The sequence below is a fragment of the Poecile atricapillus genome, chromosome 16 (assembly GCF_030490865.1).
Source record: "Poecile atricapillus isolate bPoeAtr1 chromosome 16, bPoeAtr1.hap1, whole genome shotgun sequence".
Classification (NCBI taxonomy): domain Eukaryota; kingdom Metazoa; phylum Chordata; class Aves; order Passeriformes; family Paridae; genus Poecile; species Poecile atricapillus.
Window position 1 is genome coordinate 2,994,481 of NC_081264.1, and position 26,041 is coordinate 3,020,521.

At 49.0% G+C, this 26,041-nt stretch overlaps 1 protein-coding gene across 5 annotated transcripts in view; it reads right to left on the reverse strand.

The window, feature by feature from the left end:
• Positions 1–175: 175 nt before the first annotated feature.
• The window catches only part of KDM2B (lysine demethylase 2B), a 106,377-nt gene continuing 80,511 nt past the window's right edge, over positions 176–26,041 (reverse strand). For 2 of the 5 annotated variants that reach the window (XM_058851271.1, XM_058851274.1), the window contains 10 exons: positions 16,708–16,932; positions 13,333–13,476; positions 8,733–8,820; positions 7,838–8,106; positions 4,847–5,523; positions 3,280–3,443; positions 2,695–2,856; positions 2,340–2,441; positions 1,796–2,014; positions 176–1,434 (listed from right to left, as the gene is read on the reverse strand). In XM_058851271.1, coding sequence (XP_058707254.1) covers positions 1,253–1,434; positions 1,796–2,014; positions 2,340–2,441; positions 2,695–2,856; positions 3,280–3,443; positions 4,847–5,523; positions 7,838–8,106; positions 8,733–8,820; positions 13,333–13,476; positions 16,708–16,932 — 2,232 coding nt within the window. In that variant the 3' untranslated portion in view covers positions 176–1,252. The remainder of the gene's footprint in view (positions 1,435–1,795; positions 2,015–2,339; positions 2,442–2,694; positions 2,857–3,279; positions 3,444–4,846; positions 5,524–7,837; positions 8,107–8,732; positions 8,821–13,332; positions 13,477–16,707; positions 16,933–26,041) is intronic. The other 3 variants (XM_058851272.1, XM_058851275.1, XM_058851273.1) reach the window with 3 other exon arrangements.

A 26,041-nucleotide genomic window follows, 5' to 3' on the forward strand; every position in this document is an offset into this window, starting at 1 on the left:
AGCTCCAGTTTTAATGTTCTCAAGCTGTCAGTGCTCCTGGAGCCTGCCTGGGCAGATCCCTGCTGGAGGAATGGAGAGGTGGATGTAACAATGCCCAGCAAAATGCTCAGAGTCCTGGACCAGAGCTCCCTGCAGCCACCCCCCCTCACCCACAGAAATGCGCAGAGCCAGCGCCTGTTTTTGTACAATTGTTTATACAAATTCAACAAAGGTAAAACTGCATCAGGAAGGTCTACGAAAACAACACCGTACAACAATGGCACTTATGAATGCAGAATTTTACAATCAGGAAATAACCATGTTATAAACCTTAAATGAGAACTCAACTCACACTTCAAAGAAAGAGAGACTACGTTTGACCATTTATTCTACTGCTGGACTCACTGTATAAATTAATTTTATATTGAGTACAAGAGCTCATGCTACAGAGTGAAACCCTCCTATGTGCAAAAGCTGAAATTGGAATTTTTTTAAAATTTTGAGAAAAAGGTGATTTCTATACAGATAAAAGTGTTTTACTTCAACTATAATTTACACCTTATTTCCACAACATGCTTATGTCACTTCTGAAGTATACAAAGCAGGATATAAACTTCCATTAAAACATGCTTTAAGTTGAAAGTATGAACCTACTTTTCCTGACCTGGGCACGTTTGTAGATAGATACTGCCTACGAAGTATAGGTTAAGTTCTCGCCTACCATAAGTAAAGATAAAAATTGGCAATCAAAACCGAAACACTGGTAATGCATTCAAACATTGCATAAATAATTTTTAAACAATTTTTGTACAAAAATAGTTCTGCATAATGTAAGATGTAACAAAACAAAACGTGTTAAGAAGGCAGAAATGCAGTGCGTGGTCCACTTAAATGACACCAACTTTTTTTTTTTCTTGTTTTAAGAAATGAAAAGCAGAAATCAAATTTACACTACCAAGCACATGCTGTGGTACTTTAAATAACAGTATTTCTTGGAGCTCAGTCCTCTTCCAGGGTGTGAACAATTATCATCGGTAACAGTCGCCTTATGAATTTGCATAAGAGCCAGTGCAGGACATCCCAGGTGGACTGAATTAGTGGCACAAGTTGAAATTCTTAACATGGGTAGTTTCACGTTGTTCTCTCCTCAACAAGAGTTGTAAAATCCAATCACGGCATTTTCTGATATTCCAAGTTCCCAATTGAAAATAAAATCCCTACGTGTTCTTAGTCCCTTCCCCCCCTCGCCCCAGTATTTACACGAGTCCTTTAACTAACTCAGTTTTTGCAGAAGTTTTTCTTCCACCTGCCCAAACTGGACACTTACGGACATCTCCGCTATGAACTGCTCACAGCCCTCCTTCGTCACTTGCTTGCAGTACCTCAGGTCGATCTGGCAGATGTTCCCACAACGTTTGAAGTAGGACAGGCACTGGTCAGTGACCTTATTGCAGTCTGGGGAGAGCAGAGGGCAGGAATTGAACACTGATTTTTTTCTCCAGCACAAGGAATCCCCACCAGCTCCAGCCCCATCCCCAGCAGAGGAATCCCTGCCAGCTCCATCGCCCATCCCCTTCCCCCAGCTGTTGTGCAACCCATGGGATCAAGCCAGGCAGCCCAGAGGTGCAGAGCAGTGGCGCTGGAAAATGCCCCGGGAGGATGAGTGTGGATACAACACCTCTGGCAGCTGCAGAACCATTTCCAGCATGTCCAGCTGCTGCCAGGGACTGACACCAGGAGCAGGGCAGGGGCTGCAGAGGTCAAAGCCCCTCCCAGCTCTGAAGCCCAGGCCAATTCCCTCCCCCACATCCCGTACCTGATAAATTAATTTCTGTTAACGAATCCCGCGTGGTGGTTCCGACGGCGGTCAGCAGGTTAATAGACTGATCTGTCACGTGGTTACAGTAACTGAGATTGAGTTTGGAGAGCAGGGGCATGTGCCTGATGATCAGCCGCAGCGAAGCATCCGTGATATCCAGCCCGGCCAGGCGCAGCTCCACGATGTTCCGTAGCTTGCTCCGGTTGTCGATCTGGCCTGCAAAGCAGAGGCAGCAGGTCACGCCCACGAGCCCCACCCCGTGCTGCCAACATCTGCAGGCCTCTATGAAATGCACCGTGACACACAACACTGCTGCCCTGGGTCAACTTCAGATGCTTTTGCCTGTCTGGAGCTTTGGAGGGAAGATCAGCAGGAACACTTGTCTATTTTTGGAACAGGCATGTGGGCAAAGCCACCTCCTGATTTCAAAACAAAAGGGATGAAAGTAACTGCAGGGGCCCAGCGGAATTACAAGTCGGGAATAAGCAGTAGGCTGTGCAGTGCATGCCAGAAAGCAGATCTGATTTGCTCAAAATTTCACCTGAGCTGAAATCCGGGCGAATGTGGCATGACCCACAGAACTGCTCCTTCCCTGAACTGGAAGAAAGTGTTTCCATACTCTCTAAAGTACACCCGTTGCAGCCTGAAGAGAAGAAAGTCAGACAGAAAACCAGCACAGTGGCTCAGATGACGGTTCAGCAGGCAGAGAACATCCCTGTCTCCCCAGGGCTCCAGCTGGGAGTGTTGCACTCACTACCTCGAACTCCCCGAGGGGCAGCACGGCCCCAGCCCCACCGGGTTCGGCTGTGGGGGCTCCTGCCTGTTTGCTCTGAGGGGGAGTAAGCACAGAACAGGCCCCGGGGTGGACGGGGCTCCCGGGCTGTCCCCGCTGTTACCTGGCCGGTTGTCCGTGGGCGGGGACAGGAGGTCTCTCATTTGTGCGTCTTTCAGTCCTTCTGCCCACTGCACGTCCAGAGTTCGCAGCAAGGGACAACTGGAGCTACAAAGTGCCGACACTGCTATCCATGAGCACCCTGATAACAGCAGGTCCCGCAGACCTGCAGATACAGAACAGGTTGGAGCACTGGGACCTTCCCAAACACATCCCAGTGACCTCCACCCCAGGCTGCTCTGAGCACGGTCCCCTCCTCCTGCCCAGCTCTCCATCTGTCCCACCACTTGCAACTTCACTCCTTTCCCCAGTCCTCTCAGCCCTTTCCACAGCAGCATTCATTACGTGCTGGGCAAGACCTGCCTCTAATTATTTTAACTGAACATGTCAAGTAGTCACAAAAAATAATTTTTGCTCATTTTAACCCCCTGATGCTTCATTTTTATCCATCTCCAGCCCTCCTAGTAGAGTCTGCTCCTCTTCTAGGCCACCCCAGTCCCTGGAGACTTTCCCCAGAGGTTGCAGTTTAGATACAGATGTTTGTTACACAAACTGGTTTGTGATTTGGTGATGAGAACACATCACTTACCTGGCAGTCTGTTGATAAGCCAACTCAGCTGCTTTTTAGATATATTTGTCCAGCTAAGATCAAGGGTTACAGGCTGTCTCCTAATAATGCCACTAAGCATAAGTGGAGTGATGGATTTACAATGGTTTAAATCTATTTTGGTCCATAATCTTTTGTCACAGCACCTACCCAAAAAGAAAAAAGCCAACAGCACTTAATTTGGCACTAACTTGGATTTTGGTAAGGCTTTAAAAAGTGTCATTAAACAGTAGGAAAAACTATAGCATTTAACTGAAAATTTCAAAAATAAGGCCAAGTATTGCAAAGATAAACACAACCTGACACAATGTTACATAAGTTTCAAGTTTCTCCATCAAATATATCCTGCAATAAAGCATGGAATTAATTCCACAGAATTACAAGTGTCAACAACTTTGGATCCCATTTTAAGTCATCCCAGCACTTACTAAAATCCATTTTATAGCCCGAAGACAGGTCACCATTCCTTCCTTATATTATTGACTTATTTATATGTGAAGTCTGATTTAAATAATACCCCATTTCCTCTGTGTTCTCCTTACTTAAAACCTGTGCATTTAGGAAAACAGATCCTCCCTCTCCTGTGTTTGTGTTATCCCTATCCATGTGGGATTATGTGTCATTTTGCTCTTTATGCTTCTCTAAGGGCAACAACACCAAGTCCTGATGAGCGTGCAGGAGTCTGCATTTCCTTTTTTTTTTTTTTAATTAGCAAATACTGTATTTAAGTAGAAAATGCATTTAGCAGGTTTCAGTGACACCAAGCAGCCCACGAAGGAGACACTCCACACACATCACCTCACACTGAATTATCAGCCTCTCTATTTTGTGCAATGTTTTGTTAGCAGGCTGTGCTGGAAAGGAGCCTGTTCCTTGTCTGTCTGTCCTTGTGCACAGCAGGAACCCGGGACAGGAGTCACCAGAGCCACAAGGCTCCACTGAGGGGTCACTGAAACCTGTAAATCTGCACTAAAGCTTCTGCTGCTGCTGTGCAGCCACAGCTGTGTCAGGGCCACACGAGCACAGGGGACACGCTGTGAGCAAACACCACCAACAAAGGATTCCTCCAGAACGTGCTCTGCTGGCCCAGGGAACAGGGAACAGCCTGGCTCTCCACATACCCTCCACAGGGAGACAATCAGCACAGCCCTTGTGAGGAGCACACAGTGGGATCCTCACTATCTCAGTAGGTATTTAATAGCTGAACTGCACAAATGCTGGCAGTCAGGAAGTCCTGGGGCAGAATGACACCAAGACTGAGCCAGGCTGGCTGTTCCAGCAGCAGGAACACCGCGGTGTCCGACTCCAGCACAGGCTGCTCCGGAGCCCGGCAGGCTGACGCCGAGGCTGACATACACAGCTCCATCAGAAATGCTGGGAACTGCTGTTTCTGAGAAAGCAACGTGAGACCTGCCACTTCTGCCAGTCACCCCTTCTGCCTGGGCTCACCAGAGCTCCAGGGACAGCCCACACCCCTCTCCCAGGAGACACCAGTTCCTCGGTCCCTGCCGTGCCCATCCCGCCACACCTCGTGTCCCGCCCTCCTTACCATCTGTTCCAGGTCTTGCAAACTCTCATACAGATGCACAAGTCTCTATGACTGAGGTAGCTAAAGACAGCCATCCAGACTTCCCTCTGCATCACGTGGGCTGCCCCGTCATCCAGGGGGAGCGAGTCCGGAGGGGGGCTGATGGGAGGTGGCCGGATAACGTGCCGCTCCATCTGGATGCACTTGGGGGGCGACAGCGAGGGCGGGGGCCGGGCTATTCCCCGGGGGGTGCTGCGCAGGCTGGGCATGAGCTGGTGGTGCCTCAGCTCCCGGGGAGTCCCGTTCAACCCTTTGCTGAACCTATGGAGTCTCTCGCTGTTGTTCAACGCACGCTTGGGTTCCTCGTTCTCGCTCTCCGGTTCAGATTTGATGGGTTGGTGGTTCTCATTGGCAAGGCTGTTCTCGGTTTTTTGGATCTCCTGGTTAAGCTCTTTGCTGAGCTCCTTGCTCAGTTCCTTATTGGGAAGCCGCCTTTTCCTCCTCATCTTGAACTTCTTCTTGTCCCTGGGCTCGGCGCCCTCCGTGCTGGGCCCGGCTGTGGGCGAGCTGGAGCGAGACTGGTCGCTATCCTTGGACCTGGGGGGTGCTTCTGGCAGCTCATCCTCGGGCTCCTGCTTGAGGCGCCGCAGGGGTTTGATCATGGCAGTTCGGTCATCCGGGGCCTTCCACGATCGCCGCTGGAAGGAAGAGACAAGGGCTGACTGTGGGAGCGAGGCCGTGCGGCGCTTGCCATGCGGATGCTCCGCACAGGAGCCCTGCCCGGGCCCGGGCCCCCTGCCAGCGCCGGGCCCCACCCATCCCAGCACCATCCCAGCACCGGGCGCAGCCACCGGCCAAAGGTATCGAGTTCAAGAGCCAGCAGGGATGAGGAGTCCAGCTATTGGCTCACTGCACTCCAGGAGTGATAAATGTACTGATTCACTGTGCAGATATTCCTGCACGTTCCAGGGCCTTGCCCATCTCTGAGTGGATCATTTACACACAGAAGATCAGCAGCACACCATGGACAGCTTTGTCCCCAGCAGGCCACAGCAATCCAGGCTCGGGCCACATCCACTGGGCACCCACATCAAACAGTGCCCAAGTGTCCTCACACCATGGCCAGAAGGGCCATTCCCAAAACCCCTGGAATCACAGCTGCCATCCCGGCTGCTGGACACCCACAGCCTTCCTTTTGACACTTTAGGTGCTCCTTTACACCAACCAAACCCTGGCCATCCCCTCCAATGCCTGCAGAACAGGGAATGTGACACCCCGGGACTGCTGAGCCCTCACAGGGCCCAGCACCCTTGTCCTGCCCAGTCCCTGCTCTGCACTCGCTCCCCCTCACCCACCCCACTCCCATCCACCAGGCTGTGTGAGAGACAAACCGAGGCCCAGGAAAGCTTCAAGCCTAATCTGATCACCACAAGCAAGAAAGAAGCCACCAGCTGTTACAATGAGACAGCTCTAATAAGGAGATCTGGACTGGCAAGGAGCGGGAACTGCTGAGAGCACACTTGTTGTGTCAGAGGGCCCGTGCTTTCGCTTTCCCAATAAACTAATTGGATCAAGGCAGTGGCTGTGTTCCCAAATTTCAGCCCGTGGCACATGGTGGAGAAAGCTGATCACCCTGCCTTTAAATTAACATATTATAAAGGGAGAAATCACAGTAAGTTAATGACAGTTTAGAATAAAACCATTATTACACCAGCCCAGTGCAGCTCCCCTCACACAGGGCAGTGAAGGCTATTCCACTTCCAGGCACTGGAATTCTGTGATCATGCCAGGCTGTCAGAGGGCAGCAGTGTGCCAGGACATCCCTGGGGGGAGCAGGGACTCTGGGATGTGCTGTGGCACAACCTGCTGAGGCGCTGTGTGGCAGGGGCAATGTTCAGGGAGGGCCAAACAGCAGTATCAGAACAGATTTTTATTCCTTGGGTCATCAAAACACAACTGGCTGCTGTATTTTAATACAGGACACCAGAAGAGAAAACAGAAACCCAGACAGTGCAACTGAACTATCCCAGAGTTAAAGGTTTCCATAAGAGAGAGATTATGTAATTTCAAGATGTAAATGGGATAAAGTTTGTTTTCTTCTCCATATTTTAGCTGTTGGAAGAAAGTAAAAAACCCAAACACATTAGTTGTGTTGTGTGGTAATGTGGTGACCCACAGTGCCTTCCTCCCTGGGGGGAGTCCAAAGGGATGGGAAAAGGAAAGCAATGCCAGCAAGCAGCCATGCATGAACTGCTACTGTGAATTTTGCTCTCTTTCCACCAAAGCAGCCCAAATCCCTACTTTTGCCATCCTGCAGCATTCCCACAGTCCAGCCCTGCAGGACTGACTGACTCCCACCCCAGGAGCTTCACAGGCAACACCAGTCCAGCCACTGATTCTCATTTTACAGCCATCAACCACTTTAGTCATGAGACACAGTAAATTTCTGCCTCTGCAAATCAGCATTTCTGCAGATCCCAAGTACCACATTTTGGAATCCACATGAAAATTTGGAGTGTTCCTGCCTGGCCTGAGAGTCCTGACTGTCATGTTCAGGGCCAAGCTGTCTACAGAACTGCTGGGAGCAGCTGCTGCTCTCTGCAGGCACCCCAAGGTGTCCTTTCCAGAGGCTTCCCAGGGTGGCACAGCCCCAAATCAGCCCCAAAACAGCCGCCAGGCGCCACCACGTGGAGACACGTGAAAAGGCTTCATGAAAAATTGATTTTCACCTTGTTCCTACTCCGAGCACCTTGTAAAGACTTTGCAGATAAAGTGGGTTTCCCAGTATCTTGAATAAAACAGCAGCTATAGCCCAGTGTTTTCAGCCTCTGAACATCAACCTGAGTCCCTGTTCAAGCCACTGTCCTGTCAGACCAGCAGCTTCTACCAGAACAGTCAAACATCGCAGTTCCTCCGGGACCCATCCGGGCTTTGGGGATGAGCTCTAAGCCAGGAGAGCTCAGACAGCATCCCCAGGCAGCCCAGGCTCTGTGAGCAGGGGTTGTGCCTTACCCGCTTTCTCATCGTGGGTTCCTGGGATTTCTCGAATTTCCGTTTTCTCCACAGATGCACCTCGTCAGATTTTCTCCTCAGGATTGAGTCAACTGGAGCCTTTTTGGAATGTTCTTCCGATTTCCGCCTGGGAGTCTCCTCGCAGTCCCCTTTCCTTTTGGCAGCATCTGGCACTTCCTTGTTGTCTCTGTTAATTTTCTGCTCCTTCAGCAACGAGCCCGGGAGATTTGATGCGTATTTAAATCCTGGTCCGCGCTTTTGCTTGTACGCCAGAGAGACACAAAACACAAACCAACTTTATACCTTATGCATCTCCCACCCAGCTCTTTATGTTGCCACCAGCACTCCAACGCTGGTGGGTTGGTCACTTTTTAACTCACAAAATGATTAGAAAGGAGTTAAAAAGTTTTAATTTTCCTGAGGTTATTTTTCTAACTATACACTTGCAAGTGTCTGTCTAGGTCTGCAAAGAAATAATGTTTCGCTAATTCCAACAGACACTCCAGGTTTTGCATAATTGCTTGTGAATTTTTAATTTCAGGAATTTTCATTGTCAAAATTAACGTGCAGCAGTGCACAGAACTAACCTAAATATTCCCCAGGTGCAGGGTGAAGTGTTGGTACAAGTATACAAAAATTATTGAAGAATAGAAAGCTGTGAGCTTGTCTCCAGCTCACAGAATCACCATGGAGTGAACCATACAACCCTGGAATGGTTTGGGTTTGTAGTGACCCTAAAGATCACTGCATTCCAACCCTCCACCATGGGTAATTAACAAAACCTAAATGAAGCACAAAACCAAAGCTGGTATTGGGCTAAAGTCTATGTACAAACCAGAGGGAATGCTTCAGATTTTGTATCTCATTCCAGCACCACTTATTCCCATTAAACTCACTTTTCCAGTTTTCCCTGCGTGGTTGCACTTTGGACACTCCCAGCAGTTCGGCAGCTCATCGTTAACCACACCATCCGATTCCTTCACCTGTGGGAGAGACACAGCTGCTCACAACTGTGCTGCACAAGCCTGCAGGAAGGTGATGACCATTCCAAGGCAGGTTGTACAGCTCCTTGTTTTCTGGGCTGGACTGCAGCACTCCCAGGGGGGCAGAGGCACCGTCCTGCCGGTGCTGAGCAGGCCCTGGGTGCGGCACAGCCACCCCTCGATGATGTGGGAGGAAGGGATGTGACCAAGCACATCTGACAAAGGGCTCAGATCTGGGCTTTCCATAAGGTCAGTGCCAATCCCAATTCACACACTCTGCTCTCAGAACAACAGAGAACACCCCGAGAGCCCAAGCAACCCCCCAAACCCAGGGCTGCACTGCCCCATCTCCAAACACCCTCCCACACCTCAGGTTTGCAAAGCCCAGGCCTGTGTCCCTCCAGAGAGGCACAGCCTGATCCCCCCACAGGCAGAGCTCTCCCTTCCATGTTCTCACATCCATTAATCCCACGGGCATTTTTAGCAGCACAGCACCCTGCACTGTAATCAAGTGTTCCTTAAAATACTTTTCTTTCAGGATCAGAACTCGCAGTCCCAGGCTGCAGCCCTTCAGCCCATGTGCCACTGGGGATGGTGGCTGCCAAGGCAGCTCGGAACAGGAACGTTTGTTCACAGCACTGGACACACAGAGCCACTTCCAGGGCTTCTCACACCCCCAGATCTTCAGGCAGGGTAAGGGAGAGAAAGGCTGACAACTTCACTACCTCCAACACTGACGTTCTGCTTTCTGAAAGAAGCTTATGCTCAGTGTTGTTAAGCTCCAGCAGAAGCACAATCCTGCCCTACACAGCTGGAATGCTCCTCATTTCTGGATTTTCACACAGGAGCCTGGAGTGCTTTCCAAACAAGGAACAGGCATTTCAGAAAAGACATTTCTGTGAATGAAAAGCAGAACTAAGATACACCCTCCACACAAACACACTCAGTGATGGCACATTACCACTTAAGGGTTTCATTACATATTCAGAAATAAAAAACTTGGGAGAGAAAAAAAAGAAAAATATTGATTTATTACTATTGTAGACAACAAAAACATTCTGCTGTCCAGACTAACAGCTGGGCACTGGCAGCAGCAGTGTGGCTGCAGGAGACAGGAACAAGCACAGGCAGGGATCTGCAGATTTTTCATGTTTCTGAAACATTTCCTCCTCTCCTCCCAGGGCAGGGAAAAGACACTGGCTGTGCAGGAGCAAGCCCTTGGATTTAGGAACTGCTTCCTCAAGTCCCTGAGCCAGACAGCAGCCATTCTAGTTTCACCATCCAGTGAGAGTGATGACATGTCAGTCTCTCAGCAAGACTTCTGGAGTTAATAAATGAGTAAATGAAGTGGGCAGAATTTAAATACTGGTTTTATCACAACTGTGTGCCTTTGAACCTTCTTTCCCATGGTAGGTGTAAGATACTCCAGAAGTTGTTGTATACATCTCTGCCTCAGGGGAACAATTCCTGGCCCAAGCCCAAGTTGGGAACAAGTTATTTCCCGCACTGAATATAGAACAAGTGCTGCTGAAGGGAAAGCATTACGGCTCTGTCCCTTCTGTGAAGTTTAAGGAACTGAACAGATGTGAGGGAACTGTAAGCAAACTAATTAGACACACACAAACCTGCCACTGAATCTGTCCCAAAGCCTTTCAAGGCTGGGTGGGAGCCAGTTCTGAGTGTTTGCTGCAAACAGCAGGTGGGTGTCTGAGGCACAGCGTGAGGCGTCACAGAAACCTACCTGCAGCACCAGGTCAGCAATTCAGACCTGAACACAAGACCTCGTGCTTGGTAGGGATGTGGAGACCCCAGGATGCTGATCTGGCATCCCTGAGGGAGAGCCACAAATTCTGGCAGTGCCCAGACTGAAGCAGGCAGTGAGAAACACCTGTGCTGGAAAAGGCCTTTGTATCCCTGCTGCTCTGACAAGGCACCTGAATATTCACTTCCGTCGTTATCGCTACATTCAGCTGAGATGGAAAAGAACAGGCTCCTGGTGGAGAAAGGAACCCCTTCTCCCAAAGGAAACAGCAAACATGCTAGCCAGCAATACCAGCAATTTGAGATGAAGCAAGAAAAATTCACCACTCTTGGTTCAACTCAAACACTGTGAAACAATGAAAAGCAGTGTTCATCCCAAAATCTCATGAGCTCCCTCTGGAAGCAGCGCTGTGCTTGCGAAACTCTCACCAAGATCATTTTCCTAAGAAACCCGTTCAGCAAAACAAGCATTTGTGTTGGTGTGGTATTTTCAAGGAAAGAAGGATGTCAGGAAGCTCCTGTGACACTTCTGAGCACATGGAACATCCTGGCTGTCCCCAGCACAGCTCCAACACCAGCACTGCAGGTGCTCAGGTACCAGGGCCCCCACAGAAGCCTCTCAAGGCTCAGTGTGCTCAGTCACCCGAGCCACCTTTAATTTAACTCCTCAGAGAGGTCCTCTGGCACTGCTGCTCCATGGAGAAAAAACCTCAGAACATGTACAGCGTAATCAGGGAGCTGGAAGAGGATGGACTTCAAACCACAACCAACCTCCCCTGGAGCCTAAATCACCCCTGCATGCACTGAACTGCTCCACAAGCTCTGGGAAATGCATCTTGGGGGGAATTCACTCCACATGGGAATAAGCCAGGAAAGGACATCTGCCCTTCACTGATCCAGTTTATTCCAGCCTCCCCCAATAGCACATTTGCCAGACATTTAGCTGGAGATGAGCAGCAATTCACATGGTGCTATTTCCCAAGTGGGACAGGAAGGGACTTTCCCTCGTGGGCAGCAGAAGCAGCTGCCCTGGGGCTGGGGCTGCACCAAAGGATATTTATGGGCTCCATCCTCAGGGCTCAAACAACACGTAAACATGGCAAGAGATTTCTGTCTTGCAGGAAATCATGGAACCTGGGAATAAAAAGCAAGGAAGGATCCAAGGAAGAGGCTCCATTTTCCTTTTGCTGTTCCCCTGAGCAGTCTCATCTCACCTTCCATGATGATTCTGAAATTCTACCAGTGCTCTTTCACCTCAGGAAATAAACAGCACCAGTTACCAGTTACCCACCATTTCAGCTCAGCAGAAGCACTGAGAAATCAAAATACAAGACACACAAGGCACACAGTAAATCTCCCAGTGCTTAATTGTCAGGAACACCCAAAGCAATGCAGCTCCTAGTTACCAAAGAACACTCAGAACACCACGCATGTGCAAGAGAACAAACAGCACTTGCCTGACTTCACAGATCTGACCCACATCCTGTACTAGTCCCAAATGTAGTATGGGGAGAGGAGATCATACCTGAGCTGCCACTAGACAATAACTGTCCTGTGAACTCAGCCCTGAGGTGCCACCGACACTGCAAAGGCAGAGATGAGGGTACACAGGGCACTTCCAGCAAGGGCTGGAACAGCAAAGCAGCCAAAATTAAAGTACCTCTGAAAATGAGCAGCTCCTTCCTCTGCTTCATCAGCCCCCAAAGTTTTGTTTTAAGCAGAGCCAAACAAGCAAAGCTCCTTTTCAGAGCCCATCTGTGGCAGGAACTGAGCACCAGCTCCATGAATCAGGGAGAAGGCACAGCTCTGGTGTGCCAGCTCCCCACGTTCTGCTCTAATAAATGACAGCAGAGCTTGGTGCAGCACCACACACAGCTCAGGAGAAATGAAAGGCCAGGAGAGCTTCACCCCAGGCCTGCATAAGGAACACACACACCCACCTCTCCTCCCAGACATCCCAGAAGAGCCCAAACGCTGCTTTCTGGGGCACGGTGTGTCAGAACACATTTGCTTTGGCAAATCACTTTAACCATAAACAAAGCAGCAACAGGAAATGGCTGATCAGCTGAAAGAAACCAGCTCTGGAGAAAGGCAGCTTCTAAATGCTAATGCACAAAGATATGCCCAAAATGACACTTTTGTTACCAGCAAAGAATACAGCTGCTCACAGGACTCAAGTCAGCCAAGGGTGAGCACTCCTGCAGCCTGACACTCGCTCAGGCTCTTGTTCTCCAGAGCTGCACTCCTGCTCCAACATTTGCTCCTAACATCTTTAGAGCCAGCTGCCACCCTAAGGCACATCTGTGCCTGGACCTACATGAGCAGCCAATTGCTCATCTGTACTTGTTGGGACACAGGGAGAAGTTACTGACATGGACCTGGGAACATCTCACCCTGAAGTACAGGCAGATTGCTCTGCCTTCCCCTTCCCAACTGAAACACCTCACTTCCTTCAACAGGGGGCAAGAAGAAAGAAACAAACCCACAAGATCTTCGTGTGCACACACACCCAGGGGATGTCCCAAGCCAGGGTCCCTGCTCCCAGGGAATGCTGTTACCTCAAGGACCTGCCTGCAGGTCAGGGCTGTGCCACAGATCTCACCCTGCTCCTCACAGCAGCTCTCTGCTCACTTACTCATCTGTCCAAAGATGAAAACCTAAAAGCTTCCCAATTTCTGTGCACCACTTTTACATTAAGGTGATAACTAATTCAGCTTTTGTTTCCAACATGTATCACATCCTTGTACTCACCTTAAGGCATCCTGGGTGTATGATTTCATTACAAATGGAGCATTCCATTAGCATGAGATTAAACTTGCTCTCCTCCTCTTCCACAGTGTCCTCTTTCCCAGCTTCTCCACACACCAGACACACAGCAGTATGAGGCAGCACCGGCTGTTTATGTACCAAAAAGAACTGATCAAGACATGGCAGACATGGAAACACAAGAGCTCAATGTGCATTTACAGAATCTCATTTCAGAGAGGAGCTAAATAGAGATTAATTGTGCAAACTGACATGAAGGCAAAAAAAACAGATAACAAATTCAGGCTGGGTACCAGACCAAGCTCCACAGGACACGTTTCACCCAAGTGCCCTCCCTGTAGCAACACAGGTTCAGGGAGCATTACTGGGATGGATGAAAATGCATTTTTGGTGGGTTCCTTGAATCTGTGAGCTGACACAGATATTGGCATGCAAGTCACTTCATCAGTGTACAATGGGAGGGGAAAGAAGCCACCTAGAACATCACTATTCACATCCATTAGTCTCCACAATCCAAGGAGCAATTTGGCAGCTCCCCTATTTTACAGGCAGGGCAGACAGATGTTATGGGACTTGGTCCAGGTCTCACAGCAAGCCCACAACAGAACCAAGAACAGACCTTTTCCTGACTGGCAGTCCATTTTCCAGGTCCCTGCTCCCAACCTGAGTACTGTAAAAAGCTCTGCTCACTTAGAAAGAGGATTCGCTCCTGCAAGTGTCACAAGTGAGATCACAGATTTTTTATTTTTTGGTGAGGCAGAAAGGGATCTGCAGCTTCTCACATACCTGTGACCCATGTCAAAGCACTGAATGCTGCTCTAATTAAAAAGACACCTTTTTGCTAATGATTAACAAAATTCTGGTTTGCAGCAATAAGGTATAAACCTCATTACAAAAAAGAAAAGATCCTAAACTGCCCACAAAGGGAAGTGCAATTGATTAGGCTGCCAGTCCTTAACTATTCCACAGCCAGAGGGCAGAGATGGGGCTTTTCCCTGCAAGGATCTCTTTGTGGATGTAGTGAATAAATAAATCCCTAAGAGAATACCTGCACACCAACCCAAATTTCACAACAGTGCACCCTTCAGCAAGTTTCAGGCAGGGGGAAGCCCAGCTGCAGTGAGCCACTGGAGCACAGAGCATTTTACAAACAGCAGTACAATTTCTCTTGCTGGGAGCAAGGGTGTCCAGGCAATCTCCTCTGTGCCACCACTGCCTCTGTCCCACTGAGGGGCTGGAACAGCAGCTGTGCTGTCACAACGAGTCCTCCCAGCCCCATGCTCCCCTCACACCCATTCCATGCAGCAGCGTCCCAGGCACTCCTGCTTCCCTGCCTGATGGAACTGGTGATGCAGAGGAGGTTCCTGCTCTCTGAACAGCAGTACCATGGGCTCTCTGAAGGCTTCTGAGCTTAATGAAAGTCTGTCTAGTTAATATTGTCAGTGTTATTAACCAGAGCAAGCACAATCCCTGAACTGTAGGGATCATTACTTCCATACAGCTTTGGCATCTTGCAGGGTTTTTTTGGCTGGAAGCTGCTGGATAGGTACCACAGCATATTACTGCTGAACTGTAGAGAGAACAAGGGCAAAGCCAACAGGATTGCTTACAGAAATGTGAAGCACCTTGAAAGTTACAACCCTTCAATTCCTAATTTTCTGGGCCTTTGCTGCTTTAAGAGTTTGCAATAATCTCCCTGATATTTGCACCAACCTAGAAAGTGCAGAGAAGTCACTGTCAGTGCATGTGAGTGTGAGACAAGTAATCAGAGACCCCTGGCTACTTCTGTCCTAACTGAAAGTAGAACTCTAGGCACCAAGAAGGTAAATAAATCTTCAGTGGAAGACAGAGAGTGACTACACTCAGCTGGAAGAGAACCCAGATCATCTCCAAAAGGCTCAGCCTGTGTTACTGAGAGTGAAACAGCTTAGTATGAAAGTTTCCTTCATCAGTGAGGATGAGAAAGCATGCTGCTGCCCTAATTTAATCCTTCCACTAAAAAGGCAGCATGATTTCACTATTTCTTGCCCCTGGAGAATAATAAATTCTTCATCCATGCTGTTCAATTCATGCCACACTCCAGGAAATCAAGTGTTCAAAGAAAAGACACTTGAGCTGCAAAAGCACTCTGCAGAAAGGTGGATATTCCGTGTACTTTACTGAAAGATCCAGCAGCGCTGAACCCAATCCTCTGTGGCAGGAACAGTGCAGAGCTTGGCACAGGACATGGAGTGAGCTACCAGGAACAACTACTGGAAACCTCATGTGTTTATCAGTTTTTTATCAGTGTCAGGTGAAGTAATTTAATCCCTCCACTTTGGTCATCTCCTAAGAATTAAAAGAAAAACCCTCAAATACTAAGTGAAGGGAACTGTAATGAGAGAAATGGGTATAGATAGGGTGATACTTCAGTTATGAATAAACAACATTCCTTCCCTTAAAAAAACAACAACAAAAGAAACCCAAACCCATAACAACAGCATAAACAAGATCTTCTAAAGAATTAAAATAAAAACTAAAGCTGATTTTCAGCCTTGAACAGAGTCACTGCAGACATGAGACCTGAGAAGAAGCTCCACAAGTCAGCATGGCAGCTACAGATTCAAAAGCTGCTTGAACAACTTAATGGAAGATTAATCTGTCAATATTTGTTAAATAGAAAGCTATCGCTTGTGACTCAAGAAGCTCCTGAGTAATGTACCACGGGAGCCCAGGAAACCGACTGCTGCTTGCCCTGTTCTGATGCTCTTTCCCTGACAGCCATTTCCAGTCCCTGAGGAAGACAGGACCCTGGATTGATGGCTCTCTGCCTCATCCAGATCAGACCCTCTGCTCTATGCCTAAATAACAACAAACAAATTGAAATTCAGATCTCAGGGAGTCTGGGGCTGGGGTCATCAACACCAAAATCTTGGAGGCTGCCAGTCAAGGATTTTTCACATTCTAAGTTATGTGGCTAACACAGTAAAGATGATGGCAAAGCAGCTTTTCTCAGGAAATTCCAACATCCAAACCAAACACACCACTTCGTCCTTTGAATCAGAACTTCCCACTCTTCCCCTTTTCCCTCAAATCCCAAAGTTTGAGGGTGATTTGAGCGCTGATTTTTGATGTACTGACAATCTCCACTTCTACAGCGCTAAAAGGAAAGCTGTCCTGTTAAGTTTTAGTGGCATTCTGGTTTAAGATTTGTGGAGGATGAGAAGCACTGGGGAAGAAGCTGGGAGGGCAGGGATCACACACTTTTGTCTGATGCACTTTAGAGACTACTCAGAGCTCCCAGCCCCACACCCGCTCACCCAGCAGACGCGGCGGGAGGAAAGGGCTCTACAGACGAGCTGCAGGCCCAGGAACACTTACAGCTATGCACTGCCTCATGATGCAGGACTGCTTCATCCTGCCAGGCCCCCCGAACTTCTTCATGTCCTTGCAGAAGTGGCACTCTCCGCACTCTGTCCGCAGACACGCCTCGCACTTGCGGCATCGCGTCCTCCGCCGCCGCGCGCCCGCCGTGCTCCGGTTGGCCGCGAGCTTCACCGCAGAGGCAGCGCCCAGCTTCCCCTTGGGCCGCCCGACTGCCCTGTTCTGGAAGAGACACACACACACAGGGTGAGCTGCACATCCCACAGCCCTGCTGAGCCCTGTGGAAAACTGCTCGGTGTTACTGGAATTATGCACACACAGGTAAGGCTCAGCAGATATTGACATACAATCATTCTTAGTCACAAAGGAGTTTCATCGCTTTTCCAAGAAAGGTTGTGTTGTAAAAAGGCACAGAAGCCAGGACACAAATGAGAGAACCCAAAGCCAGAGCAAGCCCATTTCAACAGGAGGGCAGGAGAAGACATTTAGGCACAGCTCAACACAAGATCAAGTCCCAGGTGAGGTGCTTGGCTTAGGTCAATAGATGATCTGTGCCAGTGCTCAGCTCTGGGCTAGAGAGATCTTAGATTTGTGCTCACACTAAACCAGAAGAACTTCCTCTGCTGAAGCCAAGGAGCAGCAAAAGGGATTTGGTGGTTAGGTACAGCAGAGAAACTCTCAGCCAATGGCTCAAGCCCCCAGTCATATCCCTAAAAATTCAGGAGAGTATGAACTACTGTCAAGCGATAAAGCAGGAAATAAAACATAAATGCTACAAAACCCTTCCAAGGTAGCTCCCCTCCTATCCAACACTAGCAAGTGCTCAAAAATAGAACACCAACTGATGATGTGCAAAGGGTAAAAAGGGCATCCCAGGTCTAGATTTCAATGACCTTTAAGACAGAAACTAAAGGAGCATGAAAAGATTTGAAATGATTAGGTTAACTGCAACATATTCACTCTGGACATCCAAATTTCGTGTTCTCATCAGAAACTCCCTGTTATACACAAGAACTTACAGCTCAAGCCAAACATCACTAAATACCATGTAATTGTATGGGGCTAATTATGCAAGAATTGGCTTGGCTCATAGTGTCCCCTAACAGCTTTCTCCATAAAGATGATAATAACAAGACCGCAAAGTTCATCTGGTTTAGCATTTATACAACTCTTTCATTTTCTGCACATCTCAGCATATGACCAACAGACCACCCAGTTTCACTTTCTGTTCCTGTTGAATTCTGGGCAATCACCAAGGTAGGAGCATCTTGGCTGTAAGGAGCCAAGCAGAAACTCCACCAGAGTTTTTAAAAGAAAAGATTTGGAAACATTGCACTTGGTTGTACAAAAGCTTCCCAAGTGTCCTGCTGTACAACCCTGAAGACAAGCCACACTGCAGTGTATTTGATCTTCCTCCCAGCTGACTTAGCAAAGCTCCAGTGACTTTCTCTAAGCTGCAGAGAAATGCTGATATTTAACAGCCTCCATCCCAGGAATCTCAGTGCTGGGAGACAGAAGTCAGGAGCTGGACCCCTTAAGCTTTCTCTCCTACAGACTGACTATCATTACTGAGGTGGGAGAAGACACTTCTTAGTCCATGAGGTTGCAGAGAAGTTTTTAACTGCACTCCTCCGGAACAGATTTTGTTCCGTGTGCAGGTTGAATCTCACCGTGCTGAGTGAACACGGACGAGCACAGCTTCCTTCCCATCGGCAACCGCAGCAGCCGCCTGGATTTCAGATCAATGTCAGACACTCGAAAGAATAAATATTTACCTTCTAGACCAACTTTCCAGCCTCTCAAGGATAAAGTCGGCTCTGGCAAGACTGGCTTAGAGGCAACCTAGATAAGAGATAATTTTCTTCCTCAGCATGAATCACTCCTCCATTCTATTAGAGTCTCCTTCAGCTAGGAAGGGAGGCGAGACACGAACCAAAGGCTGGATATCAGTGGGAACAAGTTAAACCAAAACATGAACAACAACCTTGGCAACTCCCCTTGGACAACAGCACATGGAAGATACTGTGTGAGCACCTGACTCCTGCCTACTGGGAAGCAACATGATTAAGTTTGAGGCAAACAACAGCTATGACACCGTGAGAATGCTGTTTTTAAAATGCTTTCAAGGAAAAATCAAACTCTGTACTTTTCCAGCTGAAAGACAACTCCTGCTTCTGCCACAGCAATATGAGCCAAGTCCTAATTGTGAGGACAACAGTTTAAGTGCCAGGACACTGCAAAGGCACAAGTGATAAAAAGGCATCAGCTTAACACACAGAATCTGAGAATCCTAAAAAACCCACAAAAGCAGGAAACGGGAAGTACAAGAACAAGCCTTGAAGTCAGACCACACCACACAACTCATATTTTCTTCCAGACACCACCAGAACACAGCAGAGATGCAGACCTCCATCTCACTGTATGGAACAATGAGATTTCTTGCCTACCCAAACCTCTTCACTGCTCGTTAGCAAATTGTATTAGCTGGGTTTGTACTAATTCACCAACCAACCAATCCTCATCCAAGCCACGTTTTCACTCCAGGATGTCGCAGCCAGCAAAGCTAGAGAGGCCTTGCAGGAATTCCCATTCGTATCTAGTTTCAAGGGGCTCCAAAAGTGGTCGCTTAAAAACCTCCACAGAAGAAAATCTGGCCTGTGGGTTCCTCCCAGAAAGGGGCTGGGATTCAAGGGGGTAGAAGGAGCCTCCAACATGGCTTGGGGTTTATTTAGCACATGGCAGACAGCCAGATAAATTCCAGGTCGATGTTAGTGAGGAGATGCTGCAGGATTTCCAGCTCAAGCTGCAGTTTTACAACATACCAGCCCTGGTAATGAGACTGGGTAAAATCACAGCTCCTGTCCCCATGTCTGCACTGCCACTTGCCACCCTCTCAGCACAACTCCATGGATTTGTCTCATGGTGGGGGATGGCAGCACTCCTTACCCTGGCTTTACCACAGTGCCCAGCAACAGCAGCTCCACAGCCTGAGGCTCAGGCTGGGTGTCACACCAAGCCCTACTCCAGGTTCTAGGCTGACACAATCCCACTCCTGTGGAGAGGACCCCACCATCTCCTTTCCCAAGGAGATGCAACCCTCAAGCACAGCTTGGGCTTGATGACTCTGCAGCCCCCCCACTGCCATCTCTGAGAACCTTCAAGGAAACAAAGATTGTACCAAACTTGAAGATTTTTTTTCCCCTTAAACCTTACAACAGAAGCCAGGGAGCTGAGACAGAGCCTGCCTGGAATACCATCACCAGCCACCCACCGTGTTCTCCAGCATCTTCATAAAAACTGTGCTCATAACTTCTATGGCCACAGCACGTCTTCAAAAGAGAAGCAGGGGGATGCTGAAGTGGTGACAGCCACTCTGCCAAGCTCTCAACAAAGGCAGAGCAAGCAGCTGCTGAAATGTACTAGGATTAATATCTTAAATCCATATCTCTATTACACTGAAATCTAGGAAGCTGGTGGACTTGCACTGCCTTATAGACAAGTGAACAGGACATTTTTTTCCCTTTTGTGGGATTTTTTTTTGTGCTCTCCATATTACTGCTATGACACACAAAGGTAACTGGCTCCAGTTCCCACAGCAGACAGCACCTGGGCACTGGGGGTAAACATGGGCCACCACATGTACTATCTACTAAACCATTTACAAGTCATGAAGCTGGGCTCAGCCTCCCACACCACAGTGCTTAAACAAGCCCACCCCAACAGAAAATGGATTGCAGTGATTTTCTGAAGAGCTGGCCTCCTACAGACCCCATCAAATTCAACATGCTCCTGTTGGACAGCAATTAGGGGACTAGATGGGATGGTCAGTAATTGTCTCTCAACAGGGCTGTGCAGATCTGGGAATAAGCTCAGATACAATGCTCACAGTTCTAAACCAGCCCTGGGAAATGAACTACCTGGAAGCCTCTGCTCAGAGAGTGAGTTAATCATGGTTATGGACAAACATTTGGCTGCTGGGCAGTTTCCACTGCCCACTTACAGGTACTTCAGCACACTTTCACACATCCCAGCCCTGCTCAGCTGTCACTAAAAAAACACCAACCAGGTTCAAAGGACCAGAGGCGCTAAGGAAAGGCCTCTGCCCAGAGCACAACCCTTACTGCAACAGAAACATAACCCTGATGTTTACAGCAGCAAATTTCTAACCTTCACAATTACAAAGAAACTCAAAAGACCTCGGGCTAACAAAAATAGCAGGAACACCAAGCTTTGGAGAAAACTGCAAGAGCTATCAGCCATTAAATGTATCCTTAAATAGGTGCTAATATTCCTCAGATGTCCCAACACCAACTGGGATCTGCTGGAGACGTCACCAGGCCAAATCACATACAAACTCCTCCACCCTAGAGAGGAAGACCAGCTGACCCTATGACCAAGTGCAGAAGGAGGGAGGTCCTGGTTCTCAAAGCAAAGCTGACTAAGTCTGCAGCCTGGAAACAAGCTCTTCTGCAAGTGGCCTTTATCTGGGCTCAGCTCTTATTCCACCACTCAGCTTCAGTGATCTGCTTAAACTGCTGCCAGCAGCCCCAAACCATTATTTCAGACTCAACATCTCCAAGAAAAACTCAGAGACGTGTGGCACTGTTCTGAATGGCTTCTCAGGGGGGCAGGTCAGCGAGACCCTGAAGCACTTCACTTCAACCAAGTACAATCCAAACAGCTCATGTATCTGCTGTGTACTCTCCCCTAGACAAGGTCTTTTATGTGTGCAGTGTTCACTGCTTCAAGGTGCTGTGCCACACAAATATATCCCTTGCATTTGCAAGACAGCACTGATTTCCTTCTGTAACACAAGGACAAATTCTGATTATTCTCATTTACTTAGTTAGACCATGTCCACACAACCACAACAGCACCCAAAGATGAAAATCCAGGACTTGCCAGGTGCCAGTCCTGAGCTTAGAGCTTTATGTGGCACTGCATCCCAATGCAACTATAAATAAAAACTTTTAACAGTATTAGGATAGCCAAATCTAACTACCACTTGTTTCTTTAGAAGGTCTGATAAATAAACACTAGGGGAAAATAATTTTTTACAGAAGCCACATGCATTAACCCACAATTTGTAACTGCTGTCACCTAAAACACCACCCTGAGGGGGCTGGGTCATGGGCAACACTGGGCACTGGAGACACCCACAGGGTGGCACAGCAAAGGCTTCTGCTCAGTTATGTCTTTGTCCTTTCCCATTGCACCAGAGGTGCATTTTTCCATCCAAACAGGGTGCAAGTTCTGGAGGACAAGACTCCTGCGTGCTGCCCAGGGCGGTGAGCAGCACTGTCCTCTCCTGCTCCAGTGCCACATCCCTCTCGCAGCCTCCTTAGGCAGGGAGCTCTGGTGACTAAAAACCCACTCAAACTGGCAATTCCCAGCAGTGGTGCAGACCAGGTAACTCCACATTTACCCCAAAATACAGGGACTGGCCTCGGCTGCCTCTGCCTGTAACACTCACACCTCCAGGCACTACACAATCCCAGAACTGTTCAGGTTGGAAAGACCTCCAAGATCATCGAGTCCAACACAACACTGCCATGTTCACCACCAAACAATGTCCCCAAGTGCCACATCCACACGTATTTTTAACTCTTCCACAGTCCATGATTGCTCCACTTCCCTGAGGAGCCTGGGAATAATCACAATCAAGTCAACAGTTCTTCTGTATTAAACCCTCAGGTCTATTTAGCAATTAACAGAAGCCCTTGTCAAAGGAAGAACTTGAGAGGAAGAAGGAAGGACAGGATGATGTAACTGCAGGAATGCAGTGGGGCCAAGGAAGAAACTGGAGTAAGAGACCAAAAAATCCCATCGATGCCAATAACATCCTAAAAAGTTGCATTAACTGAAGAGCACATGCCAACGCCACGGATCATGTCTGACTAAAGCACATCTGCCCAAAAATCTGTACATGCAAACTCCAGGAGAGCCGTTTTCCTCTCACAGTGAGTGTTTACCCTTCTCCAGAATATACTCCTGCTGGGGTGGAGGTGTCCTGCAAGTCCAAGGTTCCTCATTAAACAGCAGCATTGGAGGGAAAGGGAAGGCACTGGAACTTTTTCAATCCCAGCCATCCCAAATCAGCATTAATCCTCTCCAGATGTTCACTGCCACCATCTCTTCCAGTTCATACCTATGAAATTCTCTTCTACCACAACTAAAGCAGCTCCTAGTCACGCTTTCAGGTGACCACACAGAATTCCACTATTGAATCAGACTCATTCCCCACAAGAAAATAGAAAAAGAATAAAGAAGTTTATACTTTACAGGTTCATCTTGGTGTTAATGACACTCCAGCAGCTTTTCTACCAACATAGCAATGTTGTTTAGGGTGTGATAAACTGGCACATCAGTGCCAACACCAGTGCCCCTGTTTATTTTCCTCTGGTGGTGAGGAGGCAGAAGTTAGGCCTGGAGGGTGGAATAAGATACATTGGCAAAAATATGCTTTGGGAGATAAGCTGCATCAAAAGTAGGAGCTCTTAAAAACAAAGACACCAGTACTTGGGGCATAATGCAGGTTTTTTACTGCTGCTTCTGGACAAATCCCCCTGCCCCAGCCAGGGGCAATTTCCTCTGTTTACACACAGTGAAATGCCACTGTCAGAAATCGAATTTCTTCACACCAGGAGAAACACACAGACCTGGCGGGCTGGGGCAGGCACTGCCCACCCCAGAGCCCAGGACACAGCCACAGCACCCACACACTTCCAAGCCCCCAGTGCTGTTGGCAACTACAATTGCAGTAAATCCTACGTGCTCTGTGCTGCAAAGCCCCACAGTCTTTTTGCCTTCTTAGTTTAGACACAGACCAGGGAAAGAGGAATGAAAGTCAGCATAAAAAGTGACAAAACCTGCGGCTACTTGCAGCATTGAAATTGTGCTGCTCAACCGCACCTTTAGAGGTGAAGCTTTTCACCTGTTACATACAAGGGCTGTCGCAGTAGAAAAAGAAATATAATATTGATTTGACACGTCCTGTGTAGAAAAATAGGGAAAGCAGACATTAAAGCAGGTCTGTATGAAAATACAGCTGGAGCTACATGAGGTGTTTTACCACTGGAACAGTTCTGAACAGAAAGGAAAACATTCCACAGGTCTTTGGTACATAGGTCACTACGTTATAGTTCAGGATCAGACCAAGATTCTTAAGAAACTCCAAAAGAAAGATTTCCCGTCTTGCATTAATTTTTGTTTTAAACTTCTAAGATACAAAAATGCTATAAAAGCCTCAGGTTTTAGAAGAGCTGAAGAATCCCAGAACATGACCAACTTTCCAGATTCATCTAGCAAGAACCAGTACCTCCAAGTAGCAATTTCACAGCTGGTACAATACAGCTGAGACCAATCTGCTCTCCCAAGCATTAGCTCTTTTTAAAAAGTGTGCAGTGATTGCACCAAGACACAGACACAAATGGAAAAGGCCTGGCATGAGAAAAAATTTAAGAGAAGGACTGGGACATTTAACTGCTATGTCTGGGAGCATAGCAGTGAACTCAGCAACAGCATGGGCCTGCACATTCACACAATCCTCAGAATTAAGTAAAGGATTAATAAAGTTACTCTTCCAAACCTCATCTTAGGTTCTTGGACTGACACTACACCTACATTGTGTCCCCCCTGCATCACATCTGCCATCCCTGGGGAGCACCCAAGGCACACCACCACCCCAAACTCTTTTTTGGCCATTTTCTATGTGCAATTCTGAACCAAAACAAGGTAAAGTTGCTCAAAACAAGATGGGTTTTAGAAGATAGTCTCAACACCTCGACTACATAGAAACTTGTCTCTAAAAACAAAATATTATGCTATTTTAAAGAGCTAAACACCTCAAGTTATGAACAAAACTATCAAGTTTATGTTTAAATTGCATACACATGTTTAATACTATTCCTGGTGCATTTTTAATTGCTTAGGCAGTTCTTAGAGAGTAAAATACGCAATCTAGAACATATGTTCTGGATTATTTTTCACAGATTACTTCATAAATTCAAAAAGTTTATTCTCCTTCCCCCACAGGGAAAAAAAAAAAAAAAAAAGCCTTCAGAGAATAAAGCCTGCAAGTATTAATAAAAGTTCTCTTTTCATTTCGGCACACATCCTTCTCTTTCTTCTACATCCCTCGTCCCTGGGAATGGAAAGGAGGCTTTGGCTATAAATCAAACCAAGACAAGGTAGCCAGGCTCAGCATCAGACTCTCCCCCAAGTCCCGCAGCCCTCTCAGCTATTTGAGGAATCTTAATAGGAAAAAAAATAACAATTCTGCCGCGGACAGGGCAGCCCCCGAGAGGCAACAACCACCCGCTCGCGGCGCGTTCGGGGCCCACGGAGGTGCCGAAGTGGCGGTGCCCGGGGCGCCCGCGGCGGGCGAGGCCGAGCGCCCCGGGCCGGCCCCGCGGAGGCTCCGCGGCCCCGCCCGGCGCGGCCCCTCGGCGGGCGGCGCTGCCCCGGGGCCGCTCCCGACCCCACATTGTTCCCGTCCCCGCGGCCGGCGCGGCGCTGCCCGGCCCGGCCTCCTCCCCTCCCTTCCCGCTGCAAACTTCGCCGCCCGCCCCGGACCTGCTCCGGCCCCAGCTCGGGCCCCGGCCCCGGCTCGGGCTCCGGCTCCGACTCGTAGTCCTCCTCGTCGGCGCTCGCAGACATGGCCATGGCTCATGGTGGGCCCAGGCGGAGCCGAGCTGACATGGCTGGAGCGGCGCTGCTGGCGGAGCCCCGCTCCCCGCACACACACACACACATGCAGGAGGAGGAGGAGGAGGAAGGGGGGCCGTGCATATTCATGCCAGGCAGCCAGGAAGGGGCTGGCCCTGCCGGCACGGCCAATCGCGGGCCGCTTCCACACCGCCGGCCTGCGGGGACAGCGGGCACCGCGCGGCCGGGGCACCGCGGCCGCCCCCCGCACACGGCGCGGCCGGGGACGGGGGGCTCGGCCGCCCGGCCGGCAATTAGCCCCCCGCCGGTAATGAGCCCCGCGGTGTGCCGAGGGCCGGCGGGGGCGGGCCGAGGCTCGGGTGTGCCGAGCGGCGCTGGGCGGGGAGGATGCGCGGCCGCCCGCGGGGCGCTCGGCGCTGCTCGGGCTGCTCAGACAAAGGAGACGCGCACAGACACACACAGACACACACTCACACCCCGCACCGCGATACCTGCCCGCTCCCCTCGCGGCCCGCCACAGGGGAACCTCCAGCCCTGGCAGGAGGAAGGCACCGAGCAAACTTCCAGATTGCAAGCGGCAGAACCAGCGCCGGGAAAAGACGAGGCGACCCGGCTGGTGGAGCTGCTCGCATCTGGCCTCACGTTGCTCCTTGTGCCGGCACCC